Here is a 17,844-nt window from a genome sequence, read left to right as displayed (position 1 = left end):
CTTGCTCGATTTTCACGAATAGGGTATCAAATGAGAAAGGCAAAGTCCAATCAACAAAATTTATATTTCAGAATAATCAAAAATTATCAGGTTGTTGAACAGCAACAATGACTATAACTGACGAGTTTCTTTTTGTGCCTGGTGTACATGTATGATGTAGCACTTTTTAGTTGTTGTTATTGTAAAATTTCAAAATGACCATTGTTATTATCATAATTTCAAAATATTTAGATTTTTTCCCAAATAATATTATTCAGTTTATAGAAATTTTCATCATGTGATTATATTGTTGCGATCTAAAAATAGGCCAGGGGTAGAGGTGCATTTCTTAACTTAACTATAATGCATTACAATTTTTCTTGCCCCCAGTTGTCCCCTAGCTAGTAAATATCCAAAATTACAAAAAAAAATCCCTTTTTTGCAGCAATTTTGTGCATTATTATGTTTTGTTGAATCCAAGTGTGTAAAAATATTGGATCCAAAACATAATAATGATAACATTGGATTATTTATGCCCAATATTTATTGGTCTCGCTATGAGTTTTAAAATATTGGACTCGACTACGTCTCGTCCAATATTTTAAAACTCATAGCTCGACTCAATAAATATGGGCTAAATCGATCAATTTTATATCAAAATTGGTTGATTTTCACCCCCCCCCCCAAATTCACTTTGCTCCTCCCCCCATGCCCCCACAAAAAAATTCCTGGCACTGCCACTGCATCTGTTCATGAAGATTTGAAGCTATAGAGTGAACATGAATTTGATGTTTCAAAGTAAAATCAATAATAAGCACCCAGTGTAAACATGGGAATGCATTTAATTGGAGTCTATAAGTCCTGAGGAGGGGGTACTTCTTACAATGACCATACAGGGACATGCCTCAAGCATGGGTTGCATTTTCGCCCATTGAGTATATCATTGACCCTTTTTCTAGGCCCATTGTGGTTTATGAATGGGTCTTTTTTCACAATAGTCTTTGATTGTTTTCAGATTGCCTCATTGTAGGTAAAAGTTTGAGGAAAAGTTTTGAGGCAAAAATTAAGCCGAAAATTTACACTTTTGGTAAAGCGATGGGTCCAAATTTCTTTAAAAATAGGTATAGCGATGGGTCTTATTTCAGATTCTCAGCAGCATCCCCAGAGATGCAAATTCCCCAGTCAGAACTCTTGCCCCCCCCCTGCAGTAAAAACCCAAAATTACCAAAAAAAAATCCCCTTTTGTGGCAAAATTGGTTGATTTTGAACCCCCGGAAATTCACTTGGTTCCCCAGCCCCCCTGAAAAAAAATTCCTGCCCCCGCCCCTGGTAAAGTCAATGTCATGCCAGAGCAATGCTCACAAGCTGGAGCGCACAAAGTGTGTGTCCATCTTGGCATTTGTATCAGATCCCAATTGTAACTTGAGATCTTGTGTCTTGCTGTATGTATTTTGAGTCTCTCTGAGTTCTTATCATAATCTTTCAAGATATAGGTCATTTGTTTTGAAAGAGCATCCATAGTATCAAGATAAACCTATTATAACTGGACAAAGTTCAAAATTCATTGAAGGTTTGAAACTCTCTGTCATGGCCTAGCTTGTGATAATACCATCAGTGTAAAAGATTTTAACCTCCACACTTCCTTGTACTGTAAAACTAGTGGTTTTTTTTTCAAGCAATTTAATTTCAGGAAAGAAGGAAAAATGTTTTAAAGTAAATTTGCTACAGAAGTAGATTAAGGCTGGTTGGAGGGGAGCTTGAATGACTTAGCAGTGTTTGCACTCAATTATTGAGACAAATAAAACTGACACACAAGAGGAATGGTATTGATGTTTGGAATTTTGACTGGGATTGTGAAAACTGACCCTGAAATAAACCAAATTTAACCAATGAAAAATTGCCACTTTTCCAGATTATTGGAAGACATTTTTTTAAAGCACAGTTGTTTAACCATCTTTTCTGAAATTTGGAACCCATAGCTTATATAGCATGCAAAACTACCAGAATCTTCTGCACATTCCCGTACATTATACACAAGCTGTACATGACCCCCCCCCCCCAAAAAATGTGCAATTATATGGTTATATTATATTATAGTTTGGATTTTAACATTGTAATTTATAAAAGTAACATTGGGTAACTCCACATGGGAGGTGAGATGCAGATCATTATGGATCAATGCGGACCATTATGTATCAATGCTGAATTCCAGTGTTCATGCACTGCCACGCAGATGTCATTGCAACATGAGCACCCTACAATACCCATGCACTGAAATAAACTTAAGACAAACACGCTTACTACGTGATGCTGATCACAGTGCCATGCATGTAGACAGTTGCTATACTCGATGCGGATCACAGAAATATGCATTGATGTGCATTTATGTGCATCTCACCTCCCATGTGCAGTCACCCAGTATTCACTAGGATCCACAACATGTTCATCTATCAAGGCACAGTTCTTTAACCCCAATACATTTCTACATTCATTCTAAATTCATGAATTTTGCACTTATGTTTGAGGTTATTGAACTATGCCATTGGGATGAGACCATTGTGGTCCATATAGTGATTAATAGTGCAATTCCATATCCTGTTCTCATGGTATATGAATGCAAAGAAAACAGAAACTGCATTGAGTATAAAAGGGGAAGTTTTGAACGTTTAAAAAGAGTCAGAGCAAACAGGAATAAAAAGCTTGTTTTGTCGGGTCGGTGCAAGTGAATTATGAAAATATAGACAAATTAACGCATTTTGTTATATTTTTACAAGTTTTAAAAGTAAATAAATAAGAATATAAAATGAAACGCAAAAATGCAGATACAATATTCTTGTACTAATTACCCCATGGTTTGTACTTAAGATTTTTGTAGTGAGCTATGATTTGAGAAAATAAAAGGGTAATCCATTATCCTTCACACTTTTGTGAAAAGTGGACTTTCTTCCCCAAATTTGGACCCTTTTTAACCAAAAAAGCTTTAAAACATATGGAAACCTTTTTAGTGAAAAGGGCCCTATCAAAATTGGCCTGAACGCACAGGTCACGCATAGTGAACACAGATCGATACTGTCAACGAAGCACTGAAGCCCTATACTATCGGTCGAATTTTTTATTTTGACATACGACTCGTTTATCGCTATTTTAACCTCTTTATATTGTGTTTTATTGCAAACAAATACACACCTTTATTCTGTATTACTTATTTTACAATATTGTGGTTTATACAGAATAATATAAAAATTAAAAATTTACCGTATTCGTATAAGTTTAAAGTTTCGTTTTTTTCGGTTTTGGAGTGTCCCTGGACCTAGACCTAGATGCTAGGATCATTCATGGTTACACCACATTTCGCCATAATATATTCTAGAAACGCTTGCTGTTAGAATAAGAAAAATTTTAATTGTAATTATTGCACAGGTCAAAGGCGACCCTGTGACCTTTCCGAAAAAGCCAGTGGCAGGTTTTTCAAATAAATATTTTCTGTGTAAAAACTGTACCATCAGATAGGTAATGGAATATATGAATATTAACTGTACATCTATCACAACAATTTTTGATAACAACTTGCGTCACAATTGATCTAGTATAGAAGGTAGATAATTTATTTCAATCTTATATACGCCATTTTTTTTGGAATTAAGTGAAAATTAATTCTGTAAAAACTGTATTTTTTAATGTAATTTTCACATTAGACCCGACAAAAGATTACCGTTTTGTTGTTATGATAATCTAATCTTTTGATTTTGTAAATAAAATTAGGGGTCTAATGTGGATTTAGGATGCAAACTGGAACAATCCAATGCCTTGTCAAAATCATTTGCTTCAAAATGGAGTTCGGATGCACTTCAGTAATACAACTTCCGCCACTGCGGGAAACCACATGCACAGCAGAGCACATGGCCGATATCAAAATCGATTTTATGTATTGTGTATGTAGGCCTATTCATAGGACCATTGTATTAATTGTCTCTATGCGCTTGAGAATTCAACAATATAAATAATGGTAGCTTTATTATAATACACATTAATGTTTTAAGCAGATAAAATTCCAAAATATGATGCAGTAATGAAGTTGCGATTTATTAATATTATATGTATAAATTTTCACGATAACACTATCAAGTTCTTCGTGGTCGAGCGGTCTAAGGCGCTGGACGTATGGTACACGTGATACTAGCCAAAGCGGTGAGCCGTGAGTTCGAACCCCGCCTCTGCCAAACTTTAAAAGAATTAAAATTAAAATTTTACTTTTTAAAAATTTCATATTGGGGAAATGTGACTGGGAGAATTTATGTATGGCGTGGAGTGGTGTGATTCATGGTTGACCAAAAAAAAAAAAAAAAAAAAAAATTCAAGATATTTTGTATTTTTTAATATGAAAAATGATAATTTGTATTCATGTCATACTCTATTAATGATTTCAAAATGCATTGAATTTGAATGCATTTTGAAATCATTAATAGAGTATGACATGAAAACAAAGTATCAATTTTCATATTAAAAATACAAAATATCTTGAATTTTTTTTTTATTTTTAGGTCAACCATGAATGATCCTAGCATCTAGGTCTAGGTCCAGGGACACTCCAAAACCGAAAAAAAATAAACTTTTTTTTTTTTGAAATTCGAGTATAATCCCACCCGCCAATTGTGAAAAATGTTCACATAAAAAGCGGGTGGGACTATACTCAGACCAATACGGTAATTACAATTTGGCCACAAATACGATAGAATCTACACAAACTTTGCGAAGAAGCTTGCACTTAACCTCTTCAGCGGGTTGTTAGTTTACTTTCTGATCGATTAGTTTTGCACATTCAGTGCGTTGAAATGTTTAGGTCTGTCCAAAAGACTAGGATATTACGGCCTGATGACTAGATTTCAGTCAGACTTCGAATTCACAATTTTTTCTTTCTTGAACACACGCGAGTCTTAAGCCACCAAAATGATTGTTACATCAATGGAAAGCGGCCACTTTGAAGAAATTTTACTCAAGAGATCCAAGTGATTAGATGGCGCTGTTTATTTTTCTGGTGAATAGAAGCTCACTAGAAGCTCCCGTTTTTCAAGAAACGCAAAATTTACACAGACATTTTTGCAATTTTTGATAAAAATAAAAAGTTTACCCCTACATACTCGAAGTCTAAACAAGTTTCGAGCATGTTTATTTTTGAAAAAATCAAAAGATCACAGTATTAGCTCCATGTAACTAGCAGATCCAGGTTATATCACTACAAATTATGTTTCGGTGGAAAGAGATGTAAAAAAAGACCCGATTTTAGCCCGTATTTCCATAGGAGTTCAAGCGTGGAATAACTCGGAAAATCTTAGTTCCCCAAAGGTTTCGATATGATCTGATATTTTGGCTTGCTACACTCTCAAATTCTTAAATTGTGGGACTTTTTGTATACTTTTGCAAATTGGGGGGGGGGGTGCATCCCATGGCTACGGCTCTGTTCATACCCAATTAATGAGTCTGAGGCAGTTAAAATGTGAATAATGGGTAAGGTGCAGTCAAACCCAAGCAACCCGTTATTTACTGCCGAGGACTGCATTGACTATTCTGATGAACTGATCACCACCCATCAAGTCTTTGTTGGAAAACACCAGCAGGTCCGAAGACAAAGTATATTTAATAGCTGTGAATCGTGTGACAGACCTGGGTCTGTAATGGCTGTGACGGACCTGGGTCTGCAACACCCACCAATTATAATTATGCTACAGTCCTCATGGCACAAGGCCCATGTAGTGACATTGTCCTGTGATCACCCTTTCTACTTATATTATGAGCAAAAATAGCCAAGTGGCTGTAAAAGCTGAACTGATGGGCTCACTGAAGTCGAGCCTATAGAGCTCCACACAGTGTCATCGCCCCGATATCTTCATGGCAGAAATCGCCATGGTAGGTTGAATCCACCGCCACGCATGGCCATTTTGTTTTGAGTCGCATAATGGGCCGAAGGACATCTGATTTTAGGCTACTGACAATAGCCCCGATTAGGCCGGTGACTGACCTCGCTGTGTGTGAGTCGAGCATGGTACCCCATAGGTCATATGCTTTTAGACTATCTCCACGATTGGCCTATACACTGCGCTATATAATTCGGCACATATAAATCAGAATCACATATAAATCAGACTCAAGACGCAAGCTAACGACTATCATATCTGTTCAAAATATATATTCAAGTGCAAGGAACCATATCTGGTTTCTTTATACGAAATCATTTACGGGAGATATTCATCATTTTCTACCCCGGTATCCAAAGATTTTCGTCTCATATCAAACTCGTGCATAGTACATTCACGTGTATCGATCCCGGGTATTGATTTTAGTATCTCTGCTGACAAAGTAATTATTAGACAGGCGATGTCGGTGTGCTCCAGTGATTGAGAAAGATGTAGGTTGGTTTTAGGAGCAAAGCTATACACGACTAACTTATTATTTTGTTTTTCAGTTGGTACTTTGGAAAAGTTGGACGTAAAGAAGCCGAGAAGAAATTGATGACAGTTGGCTTGCAGAGGGGAACATTTATTGTGAGAGATGGGGAAGCAAATCCAGGTAAACAGTGCATTAAACAGGTTTAAAATAGGAACAGAGAAAAAAATTAATGTTCAGATAGGAACATTTATAGTGAGAGATGCCATGGTGAAGCAAACCCAAGTAAACAGTGTGTTAAACTGGTTTAAAACACAGACACAGCGAAGAAATTGATATTTAGAGGGGAGCATTTATAGTGAGAGATGGTGAAGAAAAACTGGTAAACCCAGGTAAACAGTTGATTAAACAGGTTTAAAACAAGGAAGCAGAGAAGAAATTGATGACACTTGACTTCCAGAATGGAACATAGCGAGATATATATGGTGAGGTAAACCCAAGTAAACAGTGCATTAAACATGCAGACACGCAGAAGAAATTGATGTTTAGAGAGGGAACATTTATATAGTGAGAGATGGTGATGCAAACAATGTAAACCTAGGTGAACAGCATATGGAACAGGTTTAAAACAAAGATGCAGATCTGGCACTTGGCTTTCAGAGGAAAACATTTATATTTAGCAAACACAGGCAAAAAGTGCATTATAAACAGGTTTCAAACAGACACAGCGGAAACTGATGAAACTTGGCTTTCAGAGGAAAACATTTGTTGTGAGAGATAGTGAAGCAAATCCAAGTAAACAGTGCGTTAAACAGGTTTAAACAATAGACAGAAGCAGAGAAGAAATTGATGGCACTTGGCTTTCAGAGGAAAACATTTATAGTGAGATGGTGAAGCAAATCCAAATAAACGGTGCATTAAACAGGTTTTAAAAAGTACACAGAAGCAGAGAAGAAATTGATGGCACTTGGCTTATCATGTTCCAAAGATTCAGAAACTTTTGGTACATTATATGTATTGTTCAGGGAAACTACAGGTTAAACCAATAATTATAACCTCATAGTCATAAGCATCTATAATGCGCTATCTATCAAGGCAGACTATTTCAAGGGTGCAGGACAGATACATGCATGTACAAAACTTTCAAAAATGCATCATTAAAACAACATTATAGCAAAGTAACAAAAACACAAGTTTTACATTATACATTGTAAGCATGTTTGAAGAGGTAGGTTTTTAGATTTGTCTTGAATCCTTCCAGAGGGTTACAACATTGAAGGCATACAAAGAAACAAAGCAAATGGCAATTAATTTAGGAATAGACTATCCAGAGGAAAAGAGCTCCTTAATAATTGGGTGCACGTGAAGTCAATGCTCCGTTGCCATTGGAAGAGATCTTAAAGGAGTATTTCGTGATCCTAGCATCCTCTATTTATGTCATTTTTCATTAGATATCCACGAAAAAAACCTATTCCCAAAATTTCAGTTGATTCCGATTTTGCGTTCGCGAGTTTTGCATGATTATGTGTATTACACTGCTCCATAGACAATGCGTTGTAATTTCGTTCTGGTGCACCAGAAGCGAAATTCAAATTTCACGATATCTTTGCAAAAGCTAATTAATCTGCAAGAAATATTTTGTACATAAACATTATGTAGCCAGAGGTTTCCAGTGAGTGATATAAAAATCTCAACTTTTTTTGAGAAAAGTGGGGGGGATGAGGCTGTGGATCACGAAATGCCCTTTTAAGTGAACCTCCAGAGTGTCCAGGTTGGAGATTAAGAAGTTGAGTAATGTTCATGCATGATGAATAATCCTATATTGACACCTTTGTTTATCTTCACACAGGTACTTACTCTCTAACCGTACGAGATTATGATGACCAGAAAGGTGAACATGTCAAACATTATAAGATCCGTAAATTGGACAACGATGCAGGGTATTACATTGCACAGAGGAGTCCCTTCACACATTTATCGGAGCTTGTTGCTCATTATCAAGGTATACTATATGTGACACGATCAAGGGGAATGAGTCGGATGTCGCTGATATTGATTTTGAGATATTGGCAAAGAAAGTGTTAAAATTCTTTTGTTTTATATTGTTTTCAGCGATTGATAAATTGACGTAACTTCACAAAGAAAAGTCGTATCAACGTGGGGTTTTCAGTTTCTGAAAGCTTTAAATGTCCTCTTTAGAAACATGTGTAAAACTCATTTTCGACCAGGGCCGACATGTGACTCATTCCCCTTGATCATGTCACATATGCTTTTACCCTTTATTTCATTCCAAAAAATATTTTGTAAAGGTTTGTGAAAGATTTGTACTTTACGGTACAAAACAGAGAAATTTAAAGAGCAATAACATTCGATATGTTAATGGAATATTTTGTGATTCTGGCATCCTCTTTCTGTGAACTCAGGTAGTGCAGTGTACAACTCTTGGCCAGTAATTGTTAGGTCCAGGGTTCAACCCAGCTGAGTTCTGATTTTTTCTGCTCTCTCAATTTATTATATATCAGTTTGCCCGAACTTCATAGACTCATCCTCTATTTTGAGTAGATATGAAAAAAGTTTATTCCCAAAATTTCAGTTGATTCCGATTTTGCATTTGCAAGTTTATACATATTACATCACTCCATAGGCTATGTAGTATGTAGTGTGATGTAATTTAATTTAATTTAATTTCAATACAAATATGATGATATATTTGCTAAGCGAATGAATACGCAAGAAATTGCACACATACATTATGTAGCCAGATTATGAGAAAAGAGGGGGATGAGGCTATGGATCTCGAAATGCCCAAAATTAAGTAACTGTCTTCTGATGACTGTCTGCCATTGTCAAATATTTTTCAAGGAGGCGATATTGTGAATTTTGGGTGAAATTGCTGTTATTTTGAGCCCTGGGTACAAGCAAAAATGTGTGAAATTGGGTCGCTTGTAAAACATTTTGGGAACCGCTGCTGTATTGGAACACTTTTAATCATATGTATTCTATCTATCCCTGTCACAGTGGCAGCAGATGGGTTATGTTGTAAGCTTACTGTAGCTTGTCCTAAAGAGATGCCTAATACAGGTGGTTTGGGCAAAGATGCTTGGGAAATTCCACGAGAATCACTTACATTGGATAGGAAACTTGGAGCTGGGCAATTTGGTGAAGTATGGAGAGGTATGTGTTAAGTCAGACTACACCAGGCACAAAAAAGAAACTCGTCAGTTATATTCATCCTTGCTGTTCAATAACTTGATAATTTTGGATTATTCTGAAATATACATTTTGTTAATTGGAATTGTCTTTCTCATTTGACACCCTGTTCGTGAACATTGAGCAAGAATCGACCAAGATATGCACCTCCAAACTCTCAAACCCCAAAATGAAAAGTTGCAAATTTAACAATTCAATTGTGCCTGTTACACTGTGTGTTTTATTGATTGGCCCGTGGTGCTTGTGTGCAATACAACGATGCGTTCCCATTGAAAACCGTTGAAAATGCAACTTTTCTTTTTGGGGTTTGAGGCTTTGGAGGCTCATATCTTGGTTAATTCGTGTTCGTTTTTCACGAACAGGGTGTCAAATGAGAAAGCAAAGTCCAATTAACAAAATGTATATTTCAGAATAATCCAAAATTATCAAGTTATTGAACAGCAAGGATGAATATAACTGACGAAGTTTCTTTTTGTGCCTGGTGTATGTGTATCCTCTATTGATAAGATTAATAGACATTGTTATCAGTGAGCTTGGTTTAGTTTAGTTTATCTTTATTGCACATAAACCACCAAAATGTCATGTGTGGTGCAAAAGGGGATTCCCGAACAGGCACAAAGGCCCACAAAGTAGGGAACTTTATACACACATCAAATAAAAGGTAACATTAGATTAAAAGTTTAAAACATACAATTCAATGTGTTAAGGGATCTGGAATGAGCGTTTTGAGTGTTTCGACAGTATTTTTTGTGGGATATGAGAGCACAACAAACATATCAAATTGCATTCTGAATACGAAGAATGTCTTTCTGATATCAAATAATTTTCATTTTTGAAATTCACGATATAATACAAATTTTATGACAAATTATTAAAATTTGATATTTTTCACATTTTGATATATAACAGTCCTCGAAGTAAATTTTATAAATCTAATGATATTTAAAGTGTATGTAGCTGGGAGAAAAAGCCGACGATCAATTGAAAATTTTGACCTTTCATACTGAAGATATGGATTTTTTTCCAAAAATACCTTTTTTTTCTTTGGTGTTTTGGGAAAAAATCCATATCTTCAATACGAAAGGTCAACATTTTCAATTGATCGTCGGCTTTTCATCCCACCTACAATGTACATACACTTTAAGTATAAATCATCAGATTTATGAAGTTCACTTCGAGTATTGTAAAATACCAAAAATATCAATTTTTAATCATTTGCCATAAAATGTGTATTACATTGCGAATTTCAAAAAAATTATTTGATATCAGAAGGACATTCTTCGTATTCAGAATGCAATTCGATATGTCTGATGTGCTCAAATGTCCCACAATAAATACTGTCCAAACGTTCATACCCCATCCCTTAATATGTCAGAGTAAAAACAGTGGCGGCACAAGGGGGGCATGTGGGAAAATGCCCCTCAGTCACAGCTGTTTCCCCCTCCCCAGTAAAAACCAAAATTTACTATGGGAATCCTCATCTATTGGTGGTTGCAATTCACCCATTGCATGGTTCCGCCATGATGCAAGGAGATCCTTGAACTGACATGACATGAAAGAATTACATAACTTTACACAATGTTATATGATTGGTTCAATTCCCATTCATGCATGCTGCCAGATTGAGGCTCTCCTCGCACATAATGGAACCATGCAATGGGTGAATTGCAACCAAACTTGAGCTAATTAAGCTGCATTGTTGGAACGTTCATGTAGTAGTGGTGTTTAAGGTCACAAGTCATTTGAGGTTAACTTGTGAAATTGGCTGAAAATGGAAAAAAAGTGTTTCACAAAAATGCCCAAAAAAAATGTTTCACATGAATATTTACTATGTGTGGTGTTCACTACCCATCTCTTCGATGACCCCAATCCCTATATTTTAAACACTAAAATGAACACTGAAAGGAACAGGCATAGTTGAAGGTTTTCAAAAATATGTCATACTTAAAATGGCAGCACGCTAAATTTTGCAACGGTTAATGTAAGTTGTGAACAAATGTTTGAACCGTTTGTTGCACTCTCTTGATGCTACATACTTTGAATAAACCTGTGTACATGCAGTGTTTATATGATATAATTACCATTAAATGGCCACATGTGTCAAAATTAGTCTTTTGGTGAAGGGCTCCTAATTGTTAGAAGACAATTTCTTTGCTCTTTATACAAATTGCACCATGTATTTTCGAGACAACTATGTGTTAGTGCACTAACACATAGTTGTCCCGGTGTTTGTATTTTCGGGACAATTGTGTGTTAGTGCAATATAAATAGCCAAGAAATTACTTTTACCAATTACAGCTAATTACGAGCCCTTTTCCAACAGACAATTGACACTCTGGCTGTTTTATTGGATATATAATGTCAGATAGGCACTGTATGTACACAGGTTTATTCAAAGTATGTAGCATCAAGACAGTGCAACAAACGGTTCAACCATTTGTTCACAACTACATTATCCATTGCAAAATTTAGAGTGAGGTTGGTGCTTGCTTTTGTATGAATAGAAAGAGGAGATGAAGACCCATAGCCAGGGACAGGCGATTTGCGCGGAACTTTCTTTCCGCGCAATTCTGCGCAATTTAGGGATACACGATTTGCACTGAAAAAAAAAAGTTCCGCGCAATTCCGCGCAATTTGCTATTTTTTTCCGCGCAAATCGCCTGTCCCTGCCCATAGCATACCAAACGGATATGAAAGGTTCATTTATTTTGTAAACCATGTTACAAATTTATAAGAAAAGGGTTCATGGACTTAATATTTTTTGTATTGCAGGAACATGGAATGGTAAAACACCTGTTGCTATCAAGACATTGAAACAAGGCACAATGACACCACAGGCTTTCTTAGCTGAGGCTAATATCATGAAGAAATGCAGACATGAAAACTTAGTACAACTCTATGCAGTATGCTCAGATAAGGTAATGGTTGAATATATCACAGTGCATGTACCATATTCTCTTTAAATACCCCTGTGCTTAACATTTTCAAAAGGGGAGGCCATTTCTTTTTTCAATGAAAAAACTTGTAAAGTACGACTTTCGGAAGTCATATTATCGGAAAATATTGGAATGTAATTGATTTAGTTACTAAATATATGAACATTCTTACTATAATGTGGTGATGAATTGAATGAAAATGTAAGTTAGAATAGGGTTTGTCCATGCAATTTTTTAATCATGACATGCCAGTTTTACATGTATGCATAGATGCTTACATGCTATGGCATGGAATTTGCTGCATTTCGGTCACTTTTTCTATGAAAAAAGATGAGGGGGCATTCGCTAGAGGGGACTCAATTACAGAGAATATGGTATGTAAACCATTTGTACATGTTGTCACTGTCAGGGATTGTCTTTCAATGAATGTCCCATCCTAAATTACTATCCGCTCATAATAGGTGAGACTATAATAATAACATTGTGCTTTGAATTTAAAATGGCATACACATAGTTATATTCCACCACATGGAAAGAGGAAACCGGGACAGCCACGCACACTGTACTTCAGGGATGTCAGTTTTCAGGCAATTGCCTGATTTCAGGCCTTTTGCTACTCCATATTTCCGCACTTTTATTTATTTTCAGCCCGTTTTGAGGCTTAATTATAGCCCAAATTTAATCGCTTTTTCAGGCTTTTCCTGCCAAGTCACTTCAGGCCACTTTCATCCCTGTGTACTTACAGTATGTCCAGCACCTCCTGGGAGATACTGCAACAAAATTGTTTTGCTTGCCCAAGATCGCAATAATTGGAGAAAGCTTGTAGTCGCCTTCTCCGCAGCCAACTGATGATGATGATGATGATGACACATCGTTGAGTGCAGCACCTATGCAAAGTGTGGATTGCTTTTGCGAATCTACACAATTATAAATTGGGGCTTTCTTTACATATGCAGCATTAAAAAACTAAATGTTTAGAGTATAGCTAGGACACAGTTTTTTACATAACCTTTTGCTGAATTGTAAATACCGTATTAGTGTTTTTTTTTGGTTTTGAGTGTCCCTAGACCTAGACCTAGATGCTAGGATGATTCATGGTTGACCTAAAAAAAAAAAAAAAATTCAAGATGTTTTGTATTTTTAATATGAAAATTGATAATTTGTATTCATGTCATACTCTATTAATGATTTCAAAATGCATTGAATTTGAATGCATTCATTTTGAAATCATTAATAGAGTATGACATGAATACAAATGATCAATTTTCATATTAAAAATACAAAACATCTTGAATTTGTTATATATTTTTTTTTTAGGTTAACCATGAATGATCCTAGCATCTAGGTCTAGGTCCAGGGACACTCCAAAACCGAAAAAAAAAACTTTAAATGTTTTTTTTTCCAATTTCTGGAATTTTTGAAAAATGGGGGTGGGACTATACTCGAGCGTGGGACTATACTCGGACGAATACAGTAATTGTATACAAAAGGTAGTTAAGTCCTGCGATGTGCTTCTGCAAGTTACATTAGCATGGTTTTAAGGCTGCACCCATAAAAATACTTTTCCATAGACTTACTGTACAAACAGCCTGCTTTTCGAACATTATTTTCTTGATTTGTGAGATTCTCAGTTTTCCAAACTAGCATTTTCTTGAAGTTCAAAGTCAGATTGAGCAATCTAGTGTGGTGAAAACATGGAGCCCAGCTACTTTTTTCAACAAAAAACAAATCACATGATGGTCAACATAATTATAAAGCCTTCATGGATAATTGCCCTGAAACAGCTCGTTGCCATGAAACAGCTCCGTGTTTCTAGAACAAGCACACATTTTGATAGTTACCAAAATCTTTGATAAAATGACTGTTCAGTTTTGTAAAACTATCAAATAGCATGTGCTACATAAGGAGTAGCCACTGCACAGCTCTTTGATTTTAAACCTTTCATGTATTTAACACTGAGTGTAGAGTCGCAGATTTATGCTGGAATATAACGGGATTCCTATTTGCAAATGTGCACTCTTAATAGTGAAGCTTTCTGTTTAAAATGGCGACAGATATGAATTGTGGATAGGACATTATATGCAATTTCAATAAGCTAATATATATCTTGTGGATTGTTTCTATTTTCAGGAGCCTATTTTCATCGTAACTGAACTGATGCCCCATGGTAGTTTGTTAGATTATCTGAAAGATGGCGATGGAAGAAATCTGAAATTAACAGACCTAGTGGAAATGGGTGCTCAGGTATTAAATGATAATAATTGTAATCATTTTAAATTTTAAAGCTTGATTGACACAGTGGATGATGCTGTCTGGACCCATCACAAGGTCTTATGACACTTCTTTCCACACAGCTCATGTTGGCAAGAATGGCATACGGTCCGTTCATACTATGTCGCAAATTGCTTTGCGGTGCGGGTGCAGTGCATTGTCGTGATATCAATTACTTTTTGCAGTGACTCAACGCAACTCATTGCATTTCCAAGTTAATTGCAATATCGCAGTGCAGTATGGCACCACATCGCAAAGCAATTGCGGCATAGTATGAATGGACCTATAGGGTGGGATAAATCATTTTATGTGTCTGCAACCTTATGTGGAATCACCGGCCTAAAAAAAGGGTTCAAAGAAGCTGGGTGCTTTCCATACACCCTCTTGCCATACAGAGTCAAAAGCCTTCTCAAAGTCTAATATACACCAACTAAATAACTCCTTTCCCTGTTCGAGATGTTTTTTGCAATTTGTCGCTTGCAGAGATGGGCATTTGTTCAAGTGATGTATGAACCGGCGTGGTGGCCTAGTGGTTAGAGCGTCCGCCTCACGATTGGGAGGTCGCGGGTTCGAATCCCGGCCGGGCCATACCAAAGGCTTTAAAAATGGTACCTACTGCCTTCTTGCCAGGCGTTCGGCATTGAAAGAATGGAGTAGGGAAAGTTCAACACATATGGCTACCAGTGGACTAACCCCCTGCTGTAGCTTTTCTGCTTGCAGACATGTGGCCTAGGGTTATGAAACGGAGATAGGCGCCGCCCAATGGGCCGAAAGGCTTGGGAAGGATTTAACTTTAACTTTATGTATGACATTGTTTGTATTTACAGATAGCAGCTGGCATGGCATACTTAGAGAGACAGAATTATGTTCACAGAGACTTGGCAGCTCGTAATGTACTCGTTGGTGATCAAAATATTTGTAAAGTAGCAGACTTTGGCTTGGCCAGGATGATAGAAGATACTGAATACACAGCAAGGCAGGGTAAGAAAGTAACAAATATCGGTGAAATGATAAATGTACCACTTATCATCCAACCAATGAATCTCAAGGCATTCACACAAAAACCATTAAAAAGCACTGATTATAAGCCCTTCGCAATTTCGGAAATATCGGATTGCGCTTGCACTAAATTTCTTGCTTGTGAGATACATTAAGGACTTGCTAAAGTATTTCAATGCGGGTGAACTTGACACTTTTTAAGAAACACTACATACAAATGTGTTTTTAGTATCTTTGGGTGTTGGTGTCTAAATGCTTGCATGTGAGAAGAAAAGTATTGATGAGCTAGCTAGAAACTGCTAGAGGAAAAACAGGAATGTAAAATAATAGGAATCCCTTTCAGGCATGGTTCATCACACATCAATGTAGGAGGTTTGGTTATCACATGGTAGTCATCTCACAAAAACACCCGGATGTTGATGTGCAGTCCAAGATTTCTGAAAGGGCTTATATCGTGACCATCAAAACATATTCATTCAATCAATTATTTGTACTGGGAATTGGCCCATTGAGAAATTTGAAAAACACAAATCAACATTTTGTACACAATCCTTGGTCAAATGAGCATTGGCTCAAGAGAGGGGTAACATGTTCAAATTTGGCTTGAGACATACCAAACATGCACACCCCACTTATTTTGCAATGTCTACATACATAGTATGCTAAAACAGCAGAAAGTATCATATTAGTGCTAATCCATTTAATGATTAATCAATTGATTGAGATTTGATTGAATGATAATTTTATTATTTTCTATATAAGGTGCCAAATTCCCCATCAAGTGGACATCTCCGGAGGCTGCCCTCTATGGTCGGTTTACCATCAAGTCGGACATATGGTCATTTGGTATCCTGCTGACAGAATTGGTTACATTTGGCAGAATACCATACCCAGGTAAAAATATTAATAATATCATAATTGTTCCATTATATGTGACGTGTTATGTCAAAAGGAGACACTTTTGGGCAGGATCGTAAATGGAGAAATATGCTAACTATCGAGTTTTTACGGTAGCAGATTATTTTTTATTTCTAGTCCAATAAAGAGTACTCACTGTTGTTGTTATGAAAATCTCCTGTTTACCGCTGAAGCTGGTTGCTCAGTAAATATGGTTGCCAGTTCGTTTCTCAAGGAGATTGGCAAAAACATTCTGGTTTTGATTCTCGCTATTCACAATAAGAGCGCCGCCAGCGGTTTGCGATGTAATCGTGATGTATCATGGGAAAAGGTCGACATCCAAGTCCGCGCAATACAAATATTACCATGCTATTACATAGGAACATGTGACAATATTTTTTTAGTTTGTCAAAATAAAGGTGTTACACGCGAATCGATACGCAATAATACTTAATAATGTGATTTGAAATGAGCACAATGAATTTTTTCTCTATCGATTTGCGTGTAATACCGTTATATTGACAAACTAAAAAATATTGTCACATGTTCCTATGTAATAGCATGGTAATATTCAGATTATGCGCGGACTTGATGTCGACCTTTTCCCATGATACATCACGATTACATCGCAAACGCTGGCGGCGCTCTTATTGTGAATAGCGAGAATTAGAACTGATGACATATTTTAATGTGCATCTTTGTAGGTGGTATGGTCTACTTCGAAATGGAGCAAGTAGAACGAGGTTACCGTATGGCAAAGCCAGCCCAGTGCCCTGACTCACTCTATGAATTAATGCTGAAATGCTGGCATAAAGATGCGCAGAGTAGGCCTACGTTTGAATTCTTGCATTCCTTTTTAGATGACTACTTTGTAGCATCTGAGCCTAATTACACAGAAGTTGAATAATGAATAAACACTGAGAACTGAATTACCAGTGCGTGGTCAGTGGTCAGAAGAAAAAGTTGTGTATAGTCTGTATATCTACCGCGAGTCACCGGCACTAGCTTTGAAGTTCAGCGTGCACACATTGGCATAGCGTAATTTTGTGCGTGTACATATGTGGCACGTAAAATTATGTACACGCACCACGTAGCGCTAAGCTAACACAGAACACACTGAACTTCAAAGCTAGTGCCGGTGACTCGAGGTAGATATATAGACTATACATGC

General features: G+C 36.6%; 1 protein-coding gene across 1 annotated transcript in view; it reads left to right on the top strand.

Moving 5' to 3' along the window:
• The window catches only part of LOC140165807 (tyrosine-protein kinase Yes-like), a 71,708-nt gene that overhangs the window by 47,051 nt on the left and 6,813 nt on the right, over nt 1-17,844 (top strand). The window contains 7 exon segments of the mRNA XM_072189129.1: nt 6,440-6,543; nt 8,210-8,362; nt 9,379-9,534; nt 12,343-12,488; nt 14,637-14,750; nt 15,605-15,758; nt 16,539-16,670. Of these exon segments, the coding sequence (XP_072045230.1) occupies nt 6,440-6,543; nt 8,210-8,362; nt 9,379-9,534; nt 12,343-12,488; nt 14,637-14,750; nt 15,605-15,758; nt 16,539-16,670 (959 nt within the window).

Source organism: Amphiura filiformis, chromosome 12 (assembly GCF_039555335.1).
Source record: "Amphiura filiformis chromosome 12, Afil_fr2py, whole genome shotgun sequence".
NCBI lineage: Eukaryota > Metazoa > Echinodermata > Ophiuroidea > Amphilepidida > Amphiuridae > Amphiura > Amphiura filiformis.
Note: the sequence above shows the minus strand (reverse complement) of the source record. Positions and strands in the feature narration are given on the sequence as shown.